This window comes from Meles meles, chromosome 1, assembly GCF_922984935.1.
Source record: "Meles meles chromosome 1, mMelMel3.1 paternal haplotype, whole genome shotgun sequence".
NCBI classification, from domain to species: Eukaryota; Metazoa; Chordata; class Mammalia; order Carnivora; family Mustelidae; genus Meles; species Meles meles.
In genome coordinates, this window is record NC_060066.1 from 109,189,893 (window position 1) to 109,210,957 (window position 21,065).

A 21,065-nucleotide genomic window follows, 5' to 3' on the forward strand; every position below is an offset into this window, starting at 1 on the left:
ATCAGCTCTATTATGTGATGGTTTAGCAATCTTAATTCATAGTGGCAACATACAGAAGAGAGAAACAATAGGTTTGCCAAAAGGAACATGACAAACATGATATAGGCCCATGGGAACCAAGGCTATGAAACTATATCCTAAATATCTTCAGCTTTGCTTATCATTTCAGATCAGGGTCTGAAGAATTTCAATAGTTAGATGACCAACTCTAGCTCCTTTTACATGTTTAAGAACATATAACTTTACAAATAAAGAATTTTTTTTATTGTAAAGAATTTTACAATAAAGAATTTTGGATTCCAAAGGTACTTGTTTTAATCACTGTGGCATGAACTACAAGAAATCCAAAAGTCTGTGAATGTTCTGATTACATGTATATGTATATTTAATCTAAATTTTTTGAATTATCAAGCTGAAAGCAAGGCACAGTGATTTTTAAATGATAGTTGATGGCCTATAAAAATGAAGGTCACTACTGCCCCCTTGAGGGCATAACAAAATAAACTTTCATTAAGGAGTTATATTTACATTTAACCTTAGCTATTACTGAAGTTCTGCTATAAAATGGAAATACAAAGTTTCATAACCTCATAAAGTAGGTATTACTATATATCCCAATTTTGTAGATAAGTAAAAAAGGCTTAGAGAAGTAAGACTTTTCCAAGGTCAAGCGTGTAGTCAATTAATAAATCAGTATTTGAATGCAGTACCGAATGTAAAATTCTATGTATATTGTGTATATTCTTTCTATTTAACCACACTGCCCCTTAATTATAACACCTCATTCAAGATATTTCTTTGATATTATACAAACCTTTTTTTTTTTTTAAGATTTTATTTATTTATTTGAGAGAGAGAGAGAGAACACGCACACACATGAGCAGGGGCAGAGGGAGAGGGAGAAGCAGGCTCCCCGCTGAGCAAGGAGCCTGATGCGAGACTTGGTCCCAGAACCCCAGGATCATGACCTGAGCCGAAGGCAGAGGCTTAACCCACTGAGCCTCAGGTGCCCCTACAGTGTCTTATTTTTTTTTTTTTTTACAGTGTCTTATTTTTAAGTGAAAGTCAGAAACAGGAAAAGAAACCAAGTCAGTAAGAAAACTGATGTAAATCAGGACACAAACTCCTTCATTGTAAAACAAATATTTGTGTTTTTTTAAAAGATTTTATTTATTTGACAGGGAGAGACATCACAAGTAGGCAGAGAGGCAGGCAGAGAGAGAGGGGAAAGAGGCTGAGCAGGGAGCTGGCTGTAGGGCTCAATCCCAGGACCCTGAGATCATGACCTGAGCCAGAGGCTTACCCACTGAACCACCCAGGTGCCCATAAAACAAATATTTGTAAAGAAATGTTGAAGATAGCTGTTTGCTCCTTTTTAGATAGATGTTTTTGTTAAAAAATACAGATCTCAAAATGAGTTTTTCTCTGCTATTTTGTTGTTTACTTAAGTTTCCAAGAATAAATCAAAGCTCTTATACTTTATTCAAATGATCACATGTACCTCTTTTATATCGGCACTCCAACAGCCATTTACATTTATTCTGGTTTATTTGTCACTGTTTTAGACTATGAGTATTTAACTATTTTCCTTAGTGGTAACCATACTGAAGCACCTTTATATTTTCATTTTGCAGTCATATATAACCCTTCCACAGATCAATCTATAAAATTTTACTTTTAATACAGTAAGCACTGATGTGTAATCCCTGTGTACAATCTCCCCTTCCCCCAGGAAGAATAAATGCATTGGCTTTAAAATCTATTATAAATCTTCTATTTGGGGAATATTTTAATAAATGAGTAGGTATCAGATAGAGTATCAATTCATCTCACAGGAAAAACTGGGGTTCTGTTCATTTTAAGTCTAAAATAAATGCCACATTATCAGATTATTACCTGAGGTTGTTTTGGTGTTGGTTGAAGAAACAAGGCTAGTGAGGTTGACAACTTCTCCAGATGTGAAGATGAATGGGGCAGCTACAGTCACAGGGTTGGCTCTCTCGGAATTAGCATTCACCTGATTCTGCATCGCTTCCTACCAAACAAGGCAGGATATTTCAAAGTCAGAACTTGTTAGCCTTAGTTAGACAGTTACTGAACAGCCACTCCCACCCCAGTGCTCTGTTGAGCAGAACTAGTGGTGGAACACAATGTCCCAGGGAGCTCAGAGTTCTCATTAAGACTACTGTTTTTCGGGGCACCTGGGTGGCTCAGTGGTTTAAGCCGCTGCCTTCGGCTCGGGTCATGATCTCAGGGTCCTGGGATCGAGTCCCACATCGGGCTCTCTGCTCGGCAGGGAGCCTGCTTCCCTCTCTCTCTGCCTGCCTCTCTGCCTACTTGTGATCTCTCTCTGTCAAATAAATAAATTAAAAATCTTTAAAAAAAAAAAAAAAAGACTACTGTTTTTCTGGGGCACCTGGGTGGCTCAGTGGGTTAAGCCTCTGCCTTTGGCTCAGGTCATGGTCTCAGGGTCCTGGGATCTAATCCTGCATTGGACTTTCTGCTCAGCGGGAAGCCTGCTTTCCCCTCTCTCTACCTGCCTTTCTGCCTGCTTGTGATCTCTCTGTCAAATAAATAAATTAAAAATCTTTAAAAAAAAAAAAAGACTACGGGTTTTCTTTCTCTTTTTTTTTTTTTTTTAAGATTATTTATTTATTTATTTGACAGAGATCACAAGTAGGTAGAGAGGAAGGCAGAGAGAGACAGAGGAGGAAGAAGGCTCCCCGCTGAGCAGAGAGCCTGATGTGGGGTTCGATTCCAGGACCCTGGGATCATGACCTGAGACAAAAGCAGAGGCTTTAACCCATTGAGCCACCCAGGTGCCCCTGGTTTTCTTTTTTGTTTGTTTTCCAGGCCAGAGCAACAGAGATGTTAGGTTGCTTCCCCAAGTTTATTTCTAATATAAAGAAAAAAAGTATTATCATTTCCAAAAAAGTGTATCATTTGCAAAAACTTCTAGACAATTCACTTAACCTGTCTGGAACTTGTTTTTTTCTTATTTGGAAAATGAGGGGGGGAGCCTAAGAAGTAATTTCCAGCATGAACATTCTATCAATTATATACAGGTCAATGTGTTAGCCGGAGATCCCTGCAGCAAATCTGCAGAGAACAATATTCTCCAGAGTTTTGTCCAACTACTTGTTCCATTTTGCCATTGAAGAAATTCCTAAGAGAATATATAACAAGCAAATAAATGAGTGCCAGATTTTAAAGTATAGTTCCATATGCTGCATTTTGCTTCCAGGGATCTCTGTACAATTTAGGTATAAAGATACTTATCTTTATTTTATTTTCTGACTTTCAGAAGCAGTTTTCTACAAACATGATATCTACTTATGAAGTCTAATTACAAAAGAGCTCTAAATAAGGAATTGAAAGCTAAAGAGGACAACTGGTCTACAGAGAACCATCTTAGTTAGAAAAAAGGAATAAACAAACTCCTGAAAATGCAGCAGAAATGGATACCCATTTTTTACATATAATTATCCCTTTGATTAAGAGCCTGAATTGAAACAGATTATCCATTTACTGGTTACTGTTTTTGTTTTTTTTTAAGATTTTATTTATTTATTTGACAGAGAGAGAGAGTGCACAAGCAGGGGGAGCAGCAGAAGGAGAGGGAGAAAGCAGGCTCCCTGAAGACCCTGGGATCATGACCTGAGCCCAAGGCAAACGTTTACCTGATTGAGCCACCCAGGTACCCTAGAATGCTATTTTTTTTTTAAAGATGCCAATTACACGGAGTCACAAGATTGACACATATCAGAAGATTAGAAGTAGTACCTTGATAAACAGAGCAAATTCAATTTTGATTCAGATCCTATAAAAAAAATTTCTTAACTTCAACTGAAATATATTCTGGGTGGGGGTGCGCCTGGGTGGCTGAGTTGGTTAAAGCCTCTGCCTTCGGCTCAGGTCGTGATCCCAGAGTCCTGGGACCAAGCCCCACATCGGGCTCTCTGCTCGGCAGAGAGCCTGCTTCCCTTCCTCTCCCTCTGCCTGCCTCTCTGCCTACTTGTGATCTCTGTCTCTCTGTCAAATAAATAAATAAAATCTTAAAAAAAAAAAAAAAGAAAGAAAGAAATATATTCTGGGGGTATAAAAAGAAACAGACCTGAAGGATGACCAGAATTTCAGCATTCTTTTTCTCCAGGGCTATGTCAAAGGCAGATTTATCAAACTTGCTGAAAGCATGGACATCAGCTCCATATTTGATAAGTAGCTCTACAACATCTCGATGGTGGTGTTCTGTAGCCCAGTGTAAAGCTGTCATCTTCAGCATGTCCTTGGCATTCACATCTGCACCATTCTGTCACAGAGATGTAATTTTTTTCAAAGAGACACTGGTTATAGTAGCACAGGTGCAAGATCCCACCAGCCAAATAAAAAGAATTTCAATGGAGATTACACATATTCAAATTTAGATCATATAGAAATATCAAATGGAAAAACATTCTTCAAATTCTCCTGAATGACAGACATAATATCTTCAATGAGTGGGTCTTTTAAGGACAACTGGGAAATTACAACAGATGGGAAAGGAAGGGGAAAAGAACAGATTTTTGTTGCATTTATTAACAGAGAGCCTACAAAATAGGCTTAAGTACAGAAAACACCTGAAGAAAGAGAATGAAGAAAAATCAATAAAGTCTGCTTAGCCTGTAAAAGATTAGAAAACAAAATCCTCGTAGCCATGATGTCTCTTGAAAGAGACCCAAGTCTATGCTATGAACTGTTCTAAACTTAATCTTTCCCAGCCTAGTTTCCTACCACCCGTTTAAGTAAGAAAACAGGGAGGTGGGTGTCTTTTTTACAATACAGATCTGCCACTATTACCCTAACAAGCAGTTCCACGATGTGTGCATGTCCATCAGCTGCAGCCATGTGCAAAGGGGTCCTGTCCACTTTGGTCCGGGCATCCCTGCTAACGCCTGCTCGAAGGAGCACTTCTGCTGTGGAATAATGACCATACTGGGCTGCAAGGTGGAGGGGTGATGTTCCAAGCTGTGGGAAAATAATACTCATTGAATATCAACTGTGTGCAGAGTCCTAAACCATTGCTGGAGGGACACAAATGAACAAGAGGTACAGTCTATGGTTCTTGTCCTTGGAGTGACAATCTGGTTGTGCAACAGGAGTAAAGAATATTAATTAAGGCAAATAAATACACCACCAATTACCTAAGTGCTAAGTACAATGGATTTAAGTCAGATGGAAAGATTCCATATATATCAGGAAAGATTTTCTAAAGGACATGATGTTAAGCAAAGCTTAGAAGAAGGTAAAAAAAAATGGATAAACAAGAACATTCTGCATTGAGTAGTGGAAAGGGGTAGGTGGGTTCAATACAATTCTTTGGAAAAGGGCAGAGACTAGAAAGTCACTGAGATTTGGTGTGCAAATTTAACTGGCTGAACAGAAGTCCGCTGACACGATAAAGCAAACAAAAAGACTGATGAGATGAAGAGGCAACAAAATTTTAGCAATGGCTTGTCAACAGCAATAAGAAGCCTCAATTGTTTCAAAGTAAATCTGTAAGAATTCTCTATCTTTGGCCACTTTGCCCAAAGATCTATTCCTTTCTTTGTATTAGGTCCTTTATTTTAAGCCTATGCTGTTAATTTTTTGCATTCCATATATGTTCAGCCTCTCTGTCTGACTGACTTTAATTCACATTGCACTTTTCAGGTCTATTAATAGAAATGCTAATATCATAGGTTTCCTTTTCTTCCTTTTTGTGAAGTGCTAAGTACCTGCTGGCCTCTAGAGTTATGAATTAATCACCGCAGGATAGAGGACACAGGTTCACTGAATTGTTAAAATTGGGCAATGCTAACTGACTGGCTCAGTCAGTAGAGCATGTGACTCTCGATCTCAGGGTTGTGAATCTGAGCCCCACAATGGGTGTAGAGATTACTTAAAAATAAAATCTTTGGGGCGCCTGGGTGGCTCAGTGGGTTAAAGCCTCTGCCTTCGGCTCAGGTTGTGATCCCAGGGTCCTGGGATCAAGCCCCCGCATTGGGCTCTCTGCTCGGCGGGGAGCCTGCTTCCTCCTCGCTCTCTGCCTGCCTCTCTGCCTAGTTGTGATTTCTCTCTGTCAAATAAAAAAAATAAATAAATAAAATTTAAAAAAATAAAAAAATAAAATAAAATCTTTGAGGGGGCGCCTGGCTGGCTCAGTGGGTTAAGCCTCTGCCTTCAGCCTAGGTCATGATCTCAGGGTCCTGGGATTGAGCCCCAGAGCCCCACATCGGGCTCTCTGCTCAGCGGGGAGTCTGCTTCCCCTACCCCCTCTCTGCCTGCCTCTCTGCCTACTTGTGATCTCTCTCTCTCTCTGTCAAATAAATAGATAAAATCTTTAAAAATAATAGTAATAAAATTTAAAAATAAAATCTTTGAAAAAAAAAAGGAAGAAATTGGTAAGGCACACATTAGGAATAATTAAAAAACTTACCCAGTCTGTGGTGCATAGATTACTTAAAAAAATAAAAATAATTAAATTAGGCAACCCTTTTAAAATCTATCTCTTCAAGATGGCTGCCTAGGCTCGTAAAATTATACCTTCCTCTTAATGTTTTTTTAGCAGTGGTAAAAAGGAAACAAAATGCCTAGACTATTTCTGATTAACCAGGACACTTTAGAGAAAATGAAACACGTAATTATTTAGTTTAGAAATGCACTCTTATTATACTGACTTTGTTTAATTTCTAGCTAATTACAGAAACCTATAACCAAAGTACACTCCAGGGAGAATGAAACCTTCAGAAAATACTCTAAAAAGCATTATAGAAAATCACAAGTTTGTAATATCTTACAATTACCACCTATATATCCACAGGAGACACCTGCAATTTAGGAAACTAGAAGAAGACTACACATTTCAATGAAACAAAGAAAATAAAACTCTTATAGGGAGAGTGAGGCAGAAAGGGAATGAAGAAAAATCAATAAAAGTCTGTTTAGCCTTTAAGGAAAAGGTTGGGGGGATGCCTGGCTGGTTTAGTCAGTAGAGTGTGCAATTCTTGATCTCGGGGTTGTAAATTCAAGCCCCACACTGGATGTAGAAATTACTTAAAAATAAAATCTTTGGGGGGAAAAAAAAAGGAAGAAATTGGTAACAGTGCACATTGAGAACAGTTAAAAGAACTTACCCAGTCTGTGGTGAATGGGGCGCCATTCGCCATCAATGTTCTCACTTCATCATCTTGGCCTTTTCTTGCTGCTTCTAGCAACCTCTTCCCCAAATCCACCAAAGACATCTTTATGCATAGGAACAAATGTTTTCAGGAAGCTATAACTCAAACACAAGGAAAGCTGCCTGTAAATGTTTTTAGAAGACCTCTTGTACTTAAACATATGCAAGATACTTCTCAAGCTGACTATCCAGAAGGGCGTTTCCTTTCTACCTCACCTAACACAATCAGATACTTGGCAAAGTTTCAGGCCCTAAATAGGTCTTTAATGTTCAATATTCAGAAAAATACTTTGGAAATCTGTGCAACACATTACCACCTCTCTAGCTTAAGGAAGCAATAAAACAGCATTTCATCCCTTTGAAACAACTGTGAATAGAAATGTTACAGCACATGAAAGAATGATGAACAAACACCGAGGCTTTGAAGACTCAGATATGGCAGACATTATAAAAAAATGAACAGAGTGAGCTGCCATTTCAAGGAAAACAAATGGCAGTGTTTACTGACAATTATTAATTATAATTTTTATAATTTGAGTTTTCAAGCAAAAGTAGAATTTTGGGAAACTTAAATCTACCACTATGAGTTGACAGCTTACTACAGACTTTTCTGATGAAATTAGTGGTAATATTAATGAATATGATTTTTAAATATTGTATAATAAAATGCATCAACATTTGGATCACCTGTATAATTTGCTGAACCAATATTTTTCAAATGACCAATGCATGTTATAAAATCACGTATAAGGAAAAACAAAGTGAAAGATCAGGGTGTTTTAAGGTAACAGAATATAATAATTTCATTGATATGGTTTCAGATTCCTCACTGCAACTAACTTTTAAGAAACTGCCACTTTTGGGGCACCTGGGTGGCTCAGTGAGTTAAGCTTCTGCCTTCAGCTCAGGTCATGATCTCAGGGTCCTGGGATCAAGCTCCAGGGCTCTCTGCTCAGCAAGAAGCCTGCTTCTCCCTTTCTCTCTGCCTACTTGTTTGTGATCTCTGTCAAATAAATAAATAAAATCTTAAAAAAAAAAAAAAAAAGAAAGAAAGAAAGAAACTGCCACTTTGGGGCACCTGGGTGGCTCAGTCATTAAGTGTCTGCCTTCAGCTTAGGTAGTGATCCCAGGGTTCTGGGATCAAGCCCGGCACCAGGCTCCTTGCTCCATGGGAAGCCTGCTTCTCCTTCTCCCACTCCCCCTGCTTGTATTCCCTCTCTCACTGTGTGTGTCTCTCTCTGTCAAATAAATAAATAAATAAATAAATAAACAAACAAACTGCCACTTTGTCCAGTGTTTGTGTAGCACCAAAGAACACCCATAATTACCTGAAAAAGCTGTTTAACATACTCCTTCTTTCTCCAAGTACATATTGCAACAGATTAAATGAAACAGTAAATATGAGAATGCAGCTGTTTTCTATTAAGCTAGAAGTTAGAGATTTGCAAAAATAAAGAACAATGCTATTCCTCTTATTATTTAACTTGGAAGATGTATTTTTCATAAAAATGTGTTATTTAGGGATGCCTGGGTGGCTTAGTAGGTTAAGTGACTACTTGTGGCTCAGGTCATGATCCCAGGGTCCTGGAATCGAGTCCCACATTGGGCTCTTTGTTCAGTGGGGAGCCTGCTTCTCCCTCTGCCTGCCACTCCCTCTGCTTGTGCTCTGTCTCTCTCTCATTCTGACAAATGAATTTTTTAAAATGAATTTATTTATGAATTTATTAATATAAATTATTATATATATAAATTATAATATAAATAATTAATAAATATTAATATAAAAATGAATTTATTTAGGGGCACCTGGGTGGTTCAGTGGGTTGAGCCTCTGCCTTCAGCTCAGGTCATGGTCTCAGGGTCCTGATCGAGCCCTGATCGAGCCCTGCATTGGGCTCTCTGCTCATCAGGGAGCCTGCTTCCCCCTCTCTCTCTCTGCCTGCCTCTCTGCCTACTTGTGATCTCTCTCTCTGTCAAATAAATAAATAAAATCTTAAAAAAACATGTGTTATTTATGTTAACATGTACAGGATTTACAATTGTATTTTAACTAATAAGCATTTAAAAATTAATTTCTAAAACAGTAAATCCCAACAGATATAACACATTGGAATCATCAATAATTTTTAGTAATATAAATTAGTCCTGGGGCGCCTGGGTGGCTCAGTTGTTAGGCACCTGCCTTTGGCTCAGGTCAGGATCCCAGGGTCCTGGGATCCAGCCCCACACTGGGCTCCCAGCTCAGTGGAAAGCCTGTTTCTCCCTCTCTCACTCTCCCTGCTTGTGTTCCCTCTCTTGCTGTCTCTCTCTTGTCAAAAAAAAATAAAATCTTAAAATAATAAATACATATATACACACACACACACATATACTGAAACCAGAAAATTTGAGAATCACTGGCTTAGGCAAATCATTCAGCTACTATGTGATTTAATTTTCCAGTCTATATCATTGAGCATTTTCCTCAAACATGGGTGTCTGGGAGACCACCAGGAGCTTGTTCAAAATGAGTATACACCAGGCTCCAAGTCCAGACCCTTTGAATAAGTATGTTCAAGAGAAGAGGATGGACTTTAATAGTATGAACCTCTATGTCAGGCTTTACAACTCAAGAAAATGCTGGAGAAAAAAAATGATAGCAAAGCCTTATGATAGAAAACTGACACTTCGCATTTCTCCATGATTGCCTTCCTTTTATAATATGAAATTAAATTTCCAATCTAGTTTTTTTTTTTTATTACCAACCGTTAAAAAAAAGAGCAAAGGGTGCCTGGCTGGTTCTGTTGGTTGAGTGACTGCCTTCGGCTCAGATCATGACCCCCGAGTCCTGGGATCGAGTCCCACATTGGGTTCCCAGCCACAAGGAGTCTGCGTCTCCCTCTGACCTTCTCCCATCTAATGCTCTCTCTCACTGTCTCTCAAATAAATAAATAAAATCTTAAAAAAAAAAAAGAGCAAATTTTTTGGTGGTTTATTAATCATAAATGACTCCCTCACATTTTCTCAAATTACACTACATATAAAAGTTGTATCAACAAATCTCAAACACTTCCAACATAACTTATCACAAAGGGGAAGAATTCCCTACAAAGGGATGTTCAGAAATGCTGGCAAAAAGCAGAAGTATCCTAATAGTGAAAATTCATCTATTCTCTACCGTAAAAAAATTGTCAGTTGAAGGTTGAGGTATCTGCTTAAGGAGAAATCTGGTTTGCTTCACATTCTGGGGAAGCTGATACATCCAGAAAACAGATCCTTTATTTATTTATTTTTAAACTTTTTTGGACATTACTTATTTATTTATTTTGAAGATTTTATTTGTTTATTTGAGAGACAGCGATCACAAGTAGGCAGAGAGAGAGAGAGGAAGCAGGCCCCCCGAGGAGCAGAGAGCCTGATGTGGGGCTTGATCCCAGGACCCTGGGATCGTGACCTGAGCCCAAGGCAGAGGCTTTCACCCACCGAGCCACCCAGGCACCCAAAACAGATCCTTTAAATAAGTTTATTTAATCCCATTGCAACTGTTGTCTTCAGCACCTGAACTCTGGCCAGGTACTTCTTTAAGAAAAAATAATATTTTATTTATTTATTTGACAGAGAGAGAAATAGCGAGAGAGGGAACACAAGAAGGGGGTGTGGGGGAAGCAGGCTTCCCACCAAGCCGGGAGCCTAATACGGTCCTCAATCCCAAGACTCTGGGATCATGATTTGAGCCAAAGGCAGACACTTAATGACTAAGCCACCCAGGTGACCCTTGCCAAGTATTTCTGAGGTCAATTTTTCTCACCATAGTCTGCCTTCAAACATACATTAATTGTATCACTATTTATTTATTTATTTATTTATTTATTTATTTATTTAAGAGAGAGCTTGAGTGCATGAGCAGGGGAGGGGAGGTGCAGAGAGAGAGGGAAAGAATCTTAATCAGGCTTTGTGCTCAGTGCAGAGACTGAGGCTGGGTCAATCTCACAATCCGGAGATCATGACTTAAGCCAAAATCGAGTCAGATGTTTAACCAACTGAGCCACTCAGCAACCCCACTTATCTTTTTTTTTTTTTAGAAGATTCTATTTATTTATTTGAGAGAGAGAGAGAGAGAGAGACAGCAAGTGTGGGGTGGGGCAAAGGAAGAGGGACAGGTAGACTCCATACTGAGTGTGGAGCCTGACACTGGGCTTGATCCCATGACCCCAAGATCATGACCTGAGACAAAATCAAGGGTCTGATGCTCAACCCACTGAACCCATCCAGGCGCCCCCACTTTTCCTCAACCATATTTGTGAGCCCATGTATCACTACCACTAAATGGCAGCTGACCCAGATTTGTAATCCCATTCTTTAAATAGGCCATGAAAAGTCTTATTTCTTACTATACAAAGATACAGTTAAACTTTGGGATTAGAAAATAAGTAGGATGCTATATTTATCACCTGATATAGTATATGTGCTGCCGAAGCGAGCACTATTTATCACCTGATATAAAAGAGGTCTCCTAGAAATGTGTTCAAAGGTCTTTTCTCCTCTACCCTCTTTTGAGTTAACCTGAAGCATCTCTCCAAAGTAAAAGCAAAATGTATTTTTAAAATAACAGCATTTGGGGGAGGGGGTATTATGTGTCATTCTCCCATAGCCTACTTAAACACTGACAATACCCACCAGAAAAGAGATGTAGCCAGTAAGTCAAGAGGACAGTCTAGGCACCTTAAAGCTTCCTGATTATTAGAAACACAGGGAAAACATTCTCCCTTACTGGATGTACCTCTACTTTACCTATACATGAAGTGAAAAGACAACATCTGATTCAACTTGTCTCTTAGGATTTTGGAGATTAATAAAGTAACAAAGCACCAACTTCCCTTCCCAAACAAACATACAAGAACTCTGAATAACTGTGTTTTAATAACTGATGAAGTGCTTGAGCTCTTAACAACAAAGTACTCTATTATCACAGAGTAATTACATTTGTTGATGTAAGAATCTGGGTGGGGCAGTTGTTTCACTGTTTCAAAGCGTGTGTGAAAATAGATGCTTAAGAGCATCTCTATTGGACTGGGTGGGTCAAATGGCACGATGAAGTTGTGGTCCCGACAGCCAAAAATGTTAAAATTGTTGGGGGTAAGCCACAGAATGTCCTTTTCTACAGATGTTTAAGAGAAAGAAGTACTTTTGGGAAGAGAGAGAAGAATGGGATAATCTCTGCTGGCTCGAGGAAGTCTGTGAGAACAGGAGAAACCTAACCAGAAGGAGAAATGGAATTGAAGAGTCCATGTTCTGACGACCTTTCCCCCCCCACCTTTTTCTATTGCATACGTCTCCACCGGCCGCCAGCTGTACAAACAACTGTGCAACAACTGGGGGCGGATCCCGTATTGCTCTTGCTCCGATTACTGAGCTCACTCAAAATCTTTAGGCTATTACTGAGGTCAGAGAATTGAGAGTCCCCGTTTCCTCCTTCATCACAAATCCTCCAGTTCCAAACAGCGACGTTGTCTTTCTGGAAGAAGAGTCAATGGGGGTAAGGAGCCAAGGCCGCAGCCCCCAGCCCAGACTCCGAGCTGCCCCCTGGCGGTCACCTCCAAGGCCTTCTCTTCCCTGGGTCCAGCTCCCCAGCCCCAGGTCTTAACACCCACCCCCTTCTTCACCTCCCAGGCCCCTCCCCTTCCTCCCGGCAGCATCCCCTTCCTCTTCATCCCCCCTCCCCGAGCTGCCCCCGCTCCCGTGAAGGGCGCCGCTCTGTCTGCACCCAGAAGTCCGGGGCTGGGCTGGGACGCGTTGCAACTTCTCACGGCAGTCTCCACTCCAGCCCCAACGCCCCCCAGAGTCCACACGTCTTCTTCCCCCTCACCTCCTCGTCCGGGACGTTGCCGGCCGCGCTTTCACCAAGCCCGCCAGTTTGGTCCCGTTTCTTTCTCTAGTTAACACTCCCTGCCACTGACGGTTACTTTTTGGCCTTTTCGTATATGCATATTTTGGGGGCCTTTAACCCCCCCTCGTGGAGAAATGGAGGCAATAAAATGGCGGACCCGGAAGTGAAGACTAAGCGAATACAATCTTTGGCGGAGGGATCTATGAAGAGAAAATGATCGGAAAAGCCAAATTTACATTCGAACCGAAGGGCGATGCACCTCGAGGATCATAGCCATCCATCGAAGGATTTTTGAGGTGGAAAAGTGTGTATCCGAGATAACCCTGGCGGGACTACTTAACGAGGCGGAGGATTGTTGATTACGTGTCTTACGTGTCGTATAGTTCCGGTAGGGGACGGACCTGATAGCTTCTTTTGGCGCCAAGAACCCGCGAATGTGTCGAGGACGGGTCGGAGTCAGTGTGGGTCCTGTGCATTTTTGGTACCCTGACTGGGGGCCCCTAAGGTTGCCGGAAATCTGTCTCAACCTCAGGTGAAGCGGTTGGGACGTCCCCGGCTTTGCGCGCGAATTGAACGCTAGTGCCCTGACGGTTGTATTTCCAAGTTTACAGCATGAATATAGGGAGCCCGGAACCAATCTGTCTCCTTAGAGCAGTGGACCAGATAATGGATTCATTTCTTTTCAGAGGCTTGGAAGGGGATACCGTTTGGGTTTGCAGGTCCACTTGCAGATTTTACATACCAAACGATTGATTCTCATCTTCACCCCACCCATGGCCACTACCTAAGGGCTGCGAGAAGTCGGGAAAGAAGTCCTTCGAAAATAAGTGAACATAGGAAAGGACACGTCATGGCTCCTCTCTTTATTAAATTTTGGCTTTTGTTCGTGCACTCTCTCAATCTCAAATAAATGAATAAAATATTTATAAATTTTGGCTTTTGTCTTTCATGGTGGCCTTTCAAAGCCTAAGATTTTCGTGTGTACTTTTTAGTCAAAATCTTCCTGTTTACATCCTCTGTAAAAGTTCAAATAGTAGGGGTTTTTGTTATTTGTTAATGAGATGAGACAGATAACACATTTGGGTGAATTGGTTACTTGGGCAACTAGACTTATCACCTCAGTATGTTGGTAGCCAATGTGCAAGTAGAAAAGTGGTTGGTTGCCCCCTTACTGCCTAGCGAAGGGGAAAGCAAGGCTAATTTCAGATATCTATACTGCTTTTCTTTGAAGAGAGAGAAAACTAGAATCCAGTCCTGGGATTGAATGTCTTTATTAAATGAGTAAATGGGAGCACAAATCAGCAGCAATAATTTTGGAAGGAATGAGGGGACAAGGTGTAGGGTCATAAATGTGATTATTTCATGGTCTCAAGGTAGTTGAAGAACTGTGCCTGAGGCCCACTGATCCGTATTACACATTGCAGATGCAAGGCAAGACTAAAACACTAAAGGCCAAGCCCTATGCCTTTCAGAAACAGAATGAAAACCTTACAAATTATCACAGTAGTCAGTAAGATTGCATCTTAAGAATTGAAATTGGAGTAATTTTCCTCAGAGTTTTCAGTTTGGAGCAAAGTTACAAAGTAAGTAGGCTTGAAGGAGGAACACCCTTTTGAGAATGTAGTTATTTCTGAAATGATTCAGTGCTTTCCCCTATTTTAATTTTCCATGATGTATTACTTCCTTTTGTTTTATACTTTTAACTATCCCCAATTTCTCTGAGAAAACACATAAGGAGCAGGATCAAATAGCAAGAGACTTATCACCTTAGCCATTTAGAAATCCTACTGTCTTATGGCAGATAATCTCAAATTAAAACTTCTAAGGTTTTCATCAACGGTGGAAGAAAGATTTATGTTTACTGATCCGGAGCAGGAAATTAGGTTTAAGCAATCTCTAAAGCTGATTAAAATGAAGTAAAAAAAAATCCACCCTCCATTTTGTACCGCTGTACTACTCTCTGGTGCCCCCACCAGGCCTGTTTTCTGGAATTAGTTTTGGCCGTGGGCGGGGGTGGGGGGGGGGGGGAGTTGAGGGGGAATCCCTGTGATCCAATACTCCATTGCTCAAACCTTTTTCTTTGTGGCTTAAGGGCTTTTGAGAGAAACTGATAAAATAGAGAGATAGATAGATAAATAAATAAATAAATAAATACAACACAACTCTGGCAGATTCATCAGCACCACCTCAACACAATAGAGGGGAGAGAGCAAGATTAATAGGAGAAAAGGGTGGAAAGGAAGGGGTTTGAAAGGGAAGACAGTGACGGCAGGTGGTGGGAAAGAGAAGTCTTGGGCTTAAAGCAAGTCCAATTCAAAGGAGTGGATGCTAGCAATGGGAGCTCTCCAGAAGTTGAAGGTGCTGTATTCAAGCAGGGAATCGCCTTCGGAGTTTTTCTCCTGTTCTCCAGTTGCTTGCCCGGTCATTTTGCCAGCGCTGCTGTCTTTGATCTTGTAGATGGATGTATCTGACAGACCCAGGCCTTCCAGCTCCGACAGATCCAGTTCTGGGATGGGCATCCTCCAGAAAAGAAAGGAGCTGTACTGGCTACTCACAGGATCCCTCATAACTTCCTAGAAAGAAACCACTTGTTAGTCTTCATGCTACAGCAACCTCTTCATGGCCCATGGCCTTTCCTTATTAAAAACTTCACATTCTCATTTCCTCTGTACATGATCCAAGTTCCCTAGAACAAGCTTTGGGACCCCCTGCCTTTATTACCATTTTCTACCATTTCCTAACTTCTCCCCATCTTGGAATGACTTGCTTCACTGCCTACTTCTTCAAGTCAATTTCGGTCTGGTTTTCAAGGCTTTCTAGAATTTGGCCCAACCTTCCTAGCAGTAGCACATTCTCTGCTAGTTATGCTCATTCCTGTCTTGCTTAACTTTCTCTACTCTCTGCTTTTTCCCTCTATTCTCCCATCATTTTTTTTTTTTTAATTTACTAGATCCCCAGTTTATTATAAAAGACTATAACCAAGATGGAAGAGCACAAGGCCAGGGGTATAAGGAAAGGGTGCAGAGCTTCCATGCCCTCCCCAGGTGCACTGTTCTCCCACATCTCCACGTGTTTTCACCAACCTGGAAGCTCCTCTACTTTCCGTCTTAAAATAAGTACCCAAGTTTCAAGACTTCTGGAGGAGTCCCTAGAATTCCCTAGGAATTCAAGTCCTTAGAGGAATATTTCCCCCAAACCCATATGTTAGTAAATCCTTGACTTTTTCCTGATTTTGGCTTAATAGGTACCTCTAAAAAGGGCTTCCATGACATTTCTGCTTTCTATTTTCCTCCCTGCCTTCTAAACCCTGCTATAAACTCACCTTTTCCAGGAGAACTTCCTTAAACTTACTCAGCTCCCTCTACTCTGTATCTTCCAGCATCGCCATCAACACCCTGTAGAGTTTTACCTGACTATTACCAGTTTGGGGCTACAGATCACTGTTATGTGTCTTGAATAGGGATAGTCTCTCTCCTTCAAGAAACAGAGTTTCCCTAAAGGAAAAACCAGTCTTTACACCTTATTCACAAGTGCTGGGCTTTGCACACAATAAGATATTCAAGGCTGCTGATTAATTTTCTCTATTTAATACAATCCATACCTTGCCACCCCCCACCTATTAGCCCAGATAAGCCTTAACAGCCTCTATTTCTCTCTAGCCTACCTCTCCTTCAAAACAAAACCCAGGTACTAAAAGAATTTTCCTATGCTCTAACAAGACCTTTTTTCCTCTGATCCCAATGCTAGATTATACCTGAGAGCAAATGGATTGGAAATTCCAGGTAAGGAGAGTAAGAGCTTAGATTGGAAGGAGAAAAGTCCCTTGTCAGAATTAGATACTTTTCCATGCTTTAAGGAGTGCCTATCACCTTTTCTGCTCATTCCACCCACACCCTGATGTTATATGACTATTATATCTCCTTCCCCCTGCTGGTTACTAGCCAAGGGAAGGGGCCAAAGCCTTAGTTGAAATGTTCCCAAAGAAGCAGAAAGAACATTCCATTGCCTCCAAAAATAGAACCCCCGTTTGAAAAGGCCTTCCTCCCAACGCACTCCATTGGCTCCTACCAGACCTTGAGGCTCATAAATAGTGGCCTTAAATAGGTTCCCAACTGCCTCCATAAAACGTGTTGGGCGAACATGATAACCACTATACTACAGAAATTCTATAACCCCAGATAATGTGAACCATCTTAACTAGGGCCAAAAAAGAAAGCCTTAATCTAGAGTGTGGTTATGTGTGAGTGTAGGGGCTTCAGGACTGGAGAGTGGGCAGACTAGGATTTTTTTTTTTTTTAAGATTTTTTTTTTAAATTTATTTATTTGACAGAGATCACAAGTAGGCAGAGAGGCAGGCAGAGAGAGAGAGAGGGGAAGCAGGCTCCCCGCTGAGCAGAGAGCCTGATGCGGGGGACCCTGGGATCATGACCCGAGCCCAAGGCAGAGGCTTTAACCCACTGAGCCACCCAGGCGCCCCCAGACTAGGATGTTTTTAATGTTAAAAGTCATTTGTCAGTTGCTCTTTCTCTTCTGAGGTTCAGGCTCCAAAATAAACCCTGGGAACTGAGCATTACTCAGCAGAGAAGCTGCTTAGAAGGAGGGTTATGTGGGGACTGGAACAGGGTGGGGGAGCATGTTAGAAAGGTGAGGTCATCATCCTATGATATTCAGCTCTGATCATCTCCACAGTAATTTGCAGAGACATGTACAGAAAGAGAGCTACAAAAAATGGTTGTACCTCTCAGCCTACCAACTCCAGGCTTCAGTCTGGGACTACGGAGATTCCAAGATGCAAACCTCAGGAATCATCAGTGTTACTGAATACAGACTGACCACAGGGATTTTTTCCCCTTGTTTTTTCTGATTTCTTTTCTTTTCCTTTTTCTTTTCTTTCTTTCCTTCTTTCTTACCTCCCTCCCTCCCTTCTTTCCTTCCTTCCTTTCTTCCCCCCTTCCCAAGATTACCAGTTATTTGCCTACCTTGCTGGGTTTTTTTTTTTAATATCCCCTCCCTTACCAGTCCCCTCCAGAGCAAGCTTAGTATAAATGCTGGGCACATGTACATTCTTTTAAAAATAGAATCATGGGGGGGGGGGGGGCATATGATTTTAAAACTAGGGAACATGTTAGGAGTGTCTGGCTGGCTCAGTCATTGAACTGTGTGACTCTTGATCTTGGGGTTGTGAGTTTGAGCCCCATGTTGGATGTAGAGATTACTTTCAAAAAGGAATAAATAAAATAAATATATTCTGTGCTATAACATAGTGTATATTTAGAAAGAAAGAATGTAAGAAATTATCTAGTGACTTCTGAAGCCTTCTAGGCAGTTGGATCCAGGTCTCATTCCCAATCTGGTCTTTTTTTGATGTACTGTAAATAGTTACCCACAGTTTTATATAATCCTATACCAATATTCTCAAAACTTGCAGGAATTGTTTTGGTTCCTGAAGAACAGATATTCAGTGGATTAGGTGTTGAATATTCCCTGTGACTCTGATCTGAATGATGAAAATGCAAAAAAGGCAGTAGAGAGCAAGCTAGAATCTGAGACAGGGAAAAAGCTCTTTGACAAACTAACTCCTTTTCTTAAAACCAGAGTGTATATAAAAAGTGTCCGAACAATCCCTGAGTGTCTGGCAGAGTGTATCTTGCAATAAAATATGCTAAAGGAAATTCTATGAAGTATTAAGTCACAAGGCCTAAAATCTCTGGCTATGCCTTGACTCAGAGACATGTACAGAGGCTACCAAATGCATTCTAGAAAGACACTCACACAAGCATGTATGACATTTAAAAATCAAGTCAAGAACACTGACTACACAGAAAATTGAAATGAAACACCATCTACATTACATTACATTCATTAGTAATGAACTTTTGGTATTTAATATAGTATGGATTTAATTTCCAAATTTTGCAAGAGGTCCCTTTCCAGTAAGCTTTCTCTTCCCCTCCCCAAATGTTCTCCACCCATACATGCCTCATCTTTCTTTACATTCCTTAAAGGGCTTGAACCACAATATACACTCAATAAATACATCTAACTGTCCTTCATTTTAAACTACCCAGATATTTTAGGCAAAGGTGATTTCTAAATATCACCATCTATTATTAGAGATACATGATTAGCAAATATATAGTATAAAAAGACACACTCTGAGCCACACAGACACACCCAAATACCCTTTGTCTAGACCCTCTGTGGGAATCCAAGGCCTGCCCAACAGGGCCTTGCTGTGTCATGCTGCCACCTTAAGGGGGGGTGGGGAGGAGGTGGTGGTTGGAGGGGATGGAAGCTCTCTGGCATCGCATTATATTTGCCTCATTCTGGTCTTGGATTTTCCTGTTAGCCATGTCCTTCCCTCATCTACTCCCAATGAGCTGCAAATAAGCCTTTCCAAAATCTGGGACCATATGCACCTTTTGTGGGCTGTACTGTTTTCAAAATGGGATCAGGCTATTCTCCAACACAACACAAAGGCCCCCACCTTCCTACTTCAACCAGCCTCTTTCTTTGGAGCAAAGGTTTGTTACAGAGAGTGGGAGACTGTTAAAAGAGAGGTAGGGATTATTTTCAACATTATCTTATCCCTTCTCGCAAATTCCCTCCTATGGAGACAAATCAGTTTGGGATGAAGGTAGACACACCAATGGAACACGATGGGAAAAAAAAAAGTAAATATGGGGAAGTACTGGTTAGAGCAATACAGGAAGACTAGGGATTCATCAAAAAACATTAAACATTCATCAAAAAATTATAGCTTGATCAAGTAAAAAAAATTATAGCTTGAAAAAGATACAGATAACAACTGAGGATAATAAAATACATAAGAAATTATAGGAAAATAGATACTTGAAATGAGATAGGTGCTGAGAAATGATAGCTACATGTATATTGTTAGAAATTAATGTCTGTGGATTAGAAGGCAAGGATGGAGATCTTAGCAAAGAGATATAACAAGGGGACCAAAAAAACCATTCATTGTTCATAGCGCCCCCTTATCGCCTCTTGAGCTGTCCCCCAACCTTATCCTTATTTAGGGTCTTCAACTTAACCAGAAGCAACTACTCTTCTATCTTTGCAACCCCTTGCCCCCATTCCCTCAATTTAGTTTACCTGTTATCAGTGAATTATTAGTGTGTTCCAAAGATGGAAGGAGTACCTCGGGGCGGGGGGGGGGGGGGCCTCCGGCGTCTGCTCTGGGCTGGAGAAAAAGAAAGCTGTTGGGGCTTTGACGGCTTTGTCTTCTCACTCCCTCTCCCTCTTCTGTGGCTGAGTCTATCTGTTCAGTCTCCCCCTGCAATGCAGCCCCTCCTAAGAAGGGCGGAAGGACTCCCCGCCCCCTCCTTGCCTGACTCGGCTAATTCGAATGATAGGTTCCAGAGCACTTTAGGGAGGGAGACAGGATTAAAGCATCTCCGTAGGTTTATTGGTCGGCACAATTATTCCCGAGCTTTTACAGCACCCCCATGCTGACTGGGGTGCAATGAATGAGCAGTTAATTGTCCCTTAATTTTAGGCTTATGGATTAAAAAGCTTAGCTCTAGATAACAATAGAGGAGTGTCCCCTTATTCCCCAATTTAAGGATTTCAAATTACGAAGTGTTTTATTTTTGATAATCAGAAAAACCCGCCACCCCTCCCTCCAATCCCTACCCTCCTCTGGCGGCTCGCCTCCGCACCCTCACAATGAGTGAATAAACCTAGCCCCGTTCCACTTTGGGTAGAGCACGAGAGGACTGGGTTGGGGGGGGGTATGTTGGGGGTGTGTGGGGGGTGTGTGTGTGTGTGTGTGTGTGTGTTTGTGTGTGTGTTGGGGGGTGCCCCTGCGAATCTCTCAACTTGGCTGGCTTCGGGGGGTCGGGGGGGGCTCCTATTAGTTTTGCCCCGCAAGGCCTGGCGCGCAAAGGGGACGTGCTACTGCGGACCGCGCAGCTCCGGGGTCCGGCTCAGGAGAAAGCCCCCTCGTGGGCTCCACTTCCCCGGTCCGTGCAGCAAGGGCGG

The 21,065-nt window shown here is 41.2% G+C and overlaps 2 protein-coding genes across 3 annotated transcripts in view; both read right to left on the reverse strand.

Moving 5' to 3' along the window:
* GABPB2 (GA binding protein transcription factor subunit beta 2) overlaps positions 1-13,932 on the reverse strand; it is a 33,520-nt gene extending 19,588 nt beyond the window's left edge. For both annotated transcript variants that reach the window (XM_046021462.1, XM_046021473.1), the window contains exons 1-5: positions 13,041-13,932; positions 7,152-7,291; positions 4,837-5,004; positions 4,115-4,309; positions 1,897-2,035 (exon numbers count right to left, since the gene is read on the reverse strand). In XM_046021462.1, coding sequence (XP_045877418.1) covers positions 1,897-2,035; positions 4,115-4,309; positions 4,837-5,004; positions 7,152-7,259 — 610 coding nt within the window. In that variant the 5' untranslated portion in view covers positions 7,260-7,291; positions 13,041-13,932. The remainder of the gene's footprint in view (positions 1-1,896; positions 2,036-4,114; positions 4,310-4,836; positions 5,005-7,151; positions 7,292-13,040) is intronic.
* A 381-nt stretch (positions 13,933-14,313) lies between these two features.
* Positions 14,314-20,393, reverse strand: MLLT11 (MLLT11 transcription factor 7 cofactor). Its single transcript, XM_046000913.1, has 2 exons — positions 20,178-20,393; positions 14,314-15,634 (listed from the first exon to the last, which is right to left on the reverse strand). Exon 2 carries the CDS (start codon positions 15,626-15,628, stop codon positions 15,359-15,361), a length of 270 nt encoding a protein of 89 aa, XP_045856869.1. The 5' UTR covers positions 15,629-15,634; positions 20,178-20,393; the 3' UTR covers positions 14,314-15,358.
* Between the last annotated feature and the right edge of the window lie 672 nt (positions 20,394-21,065).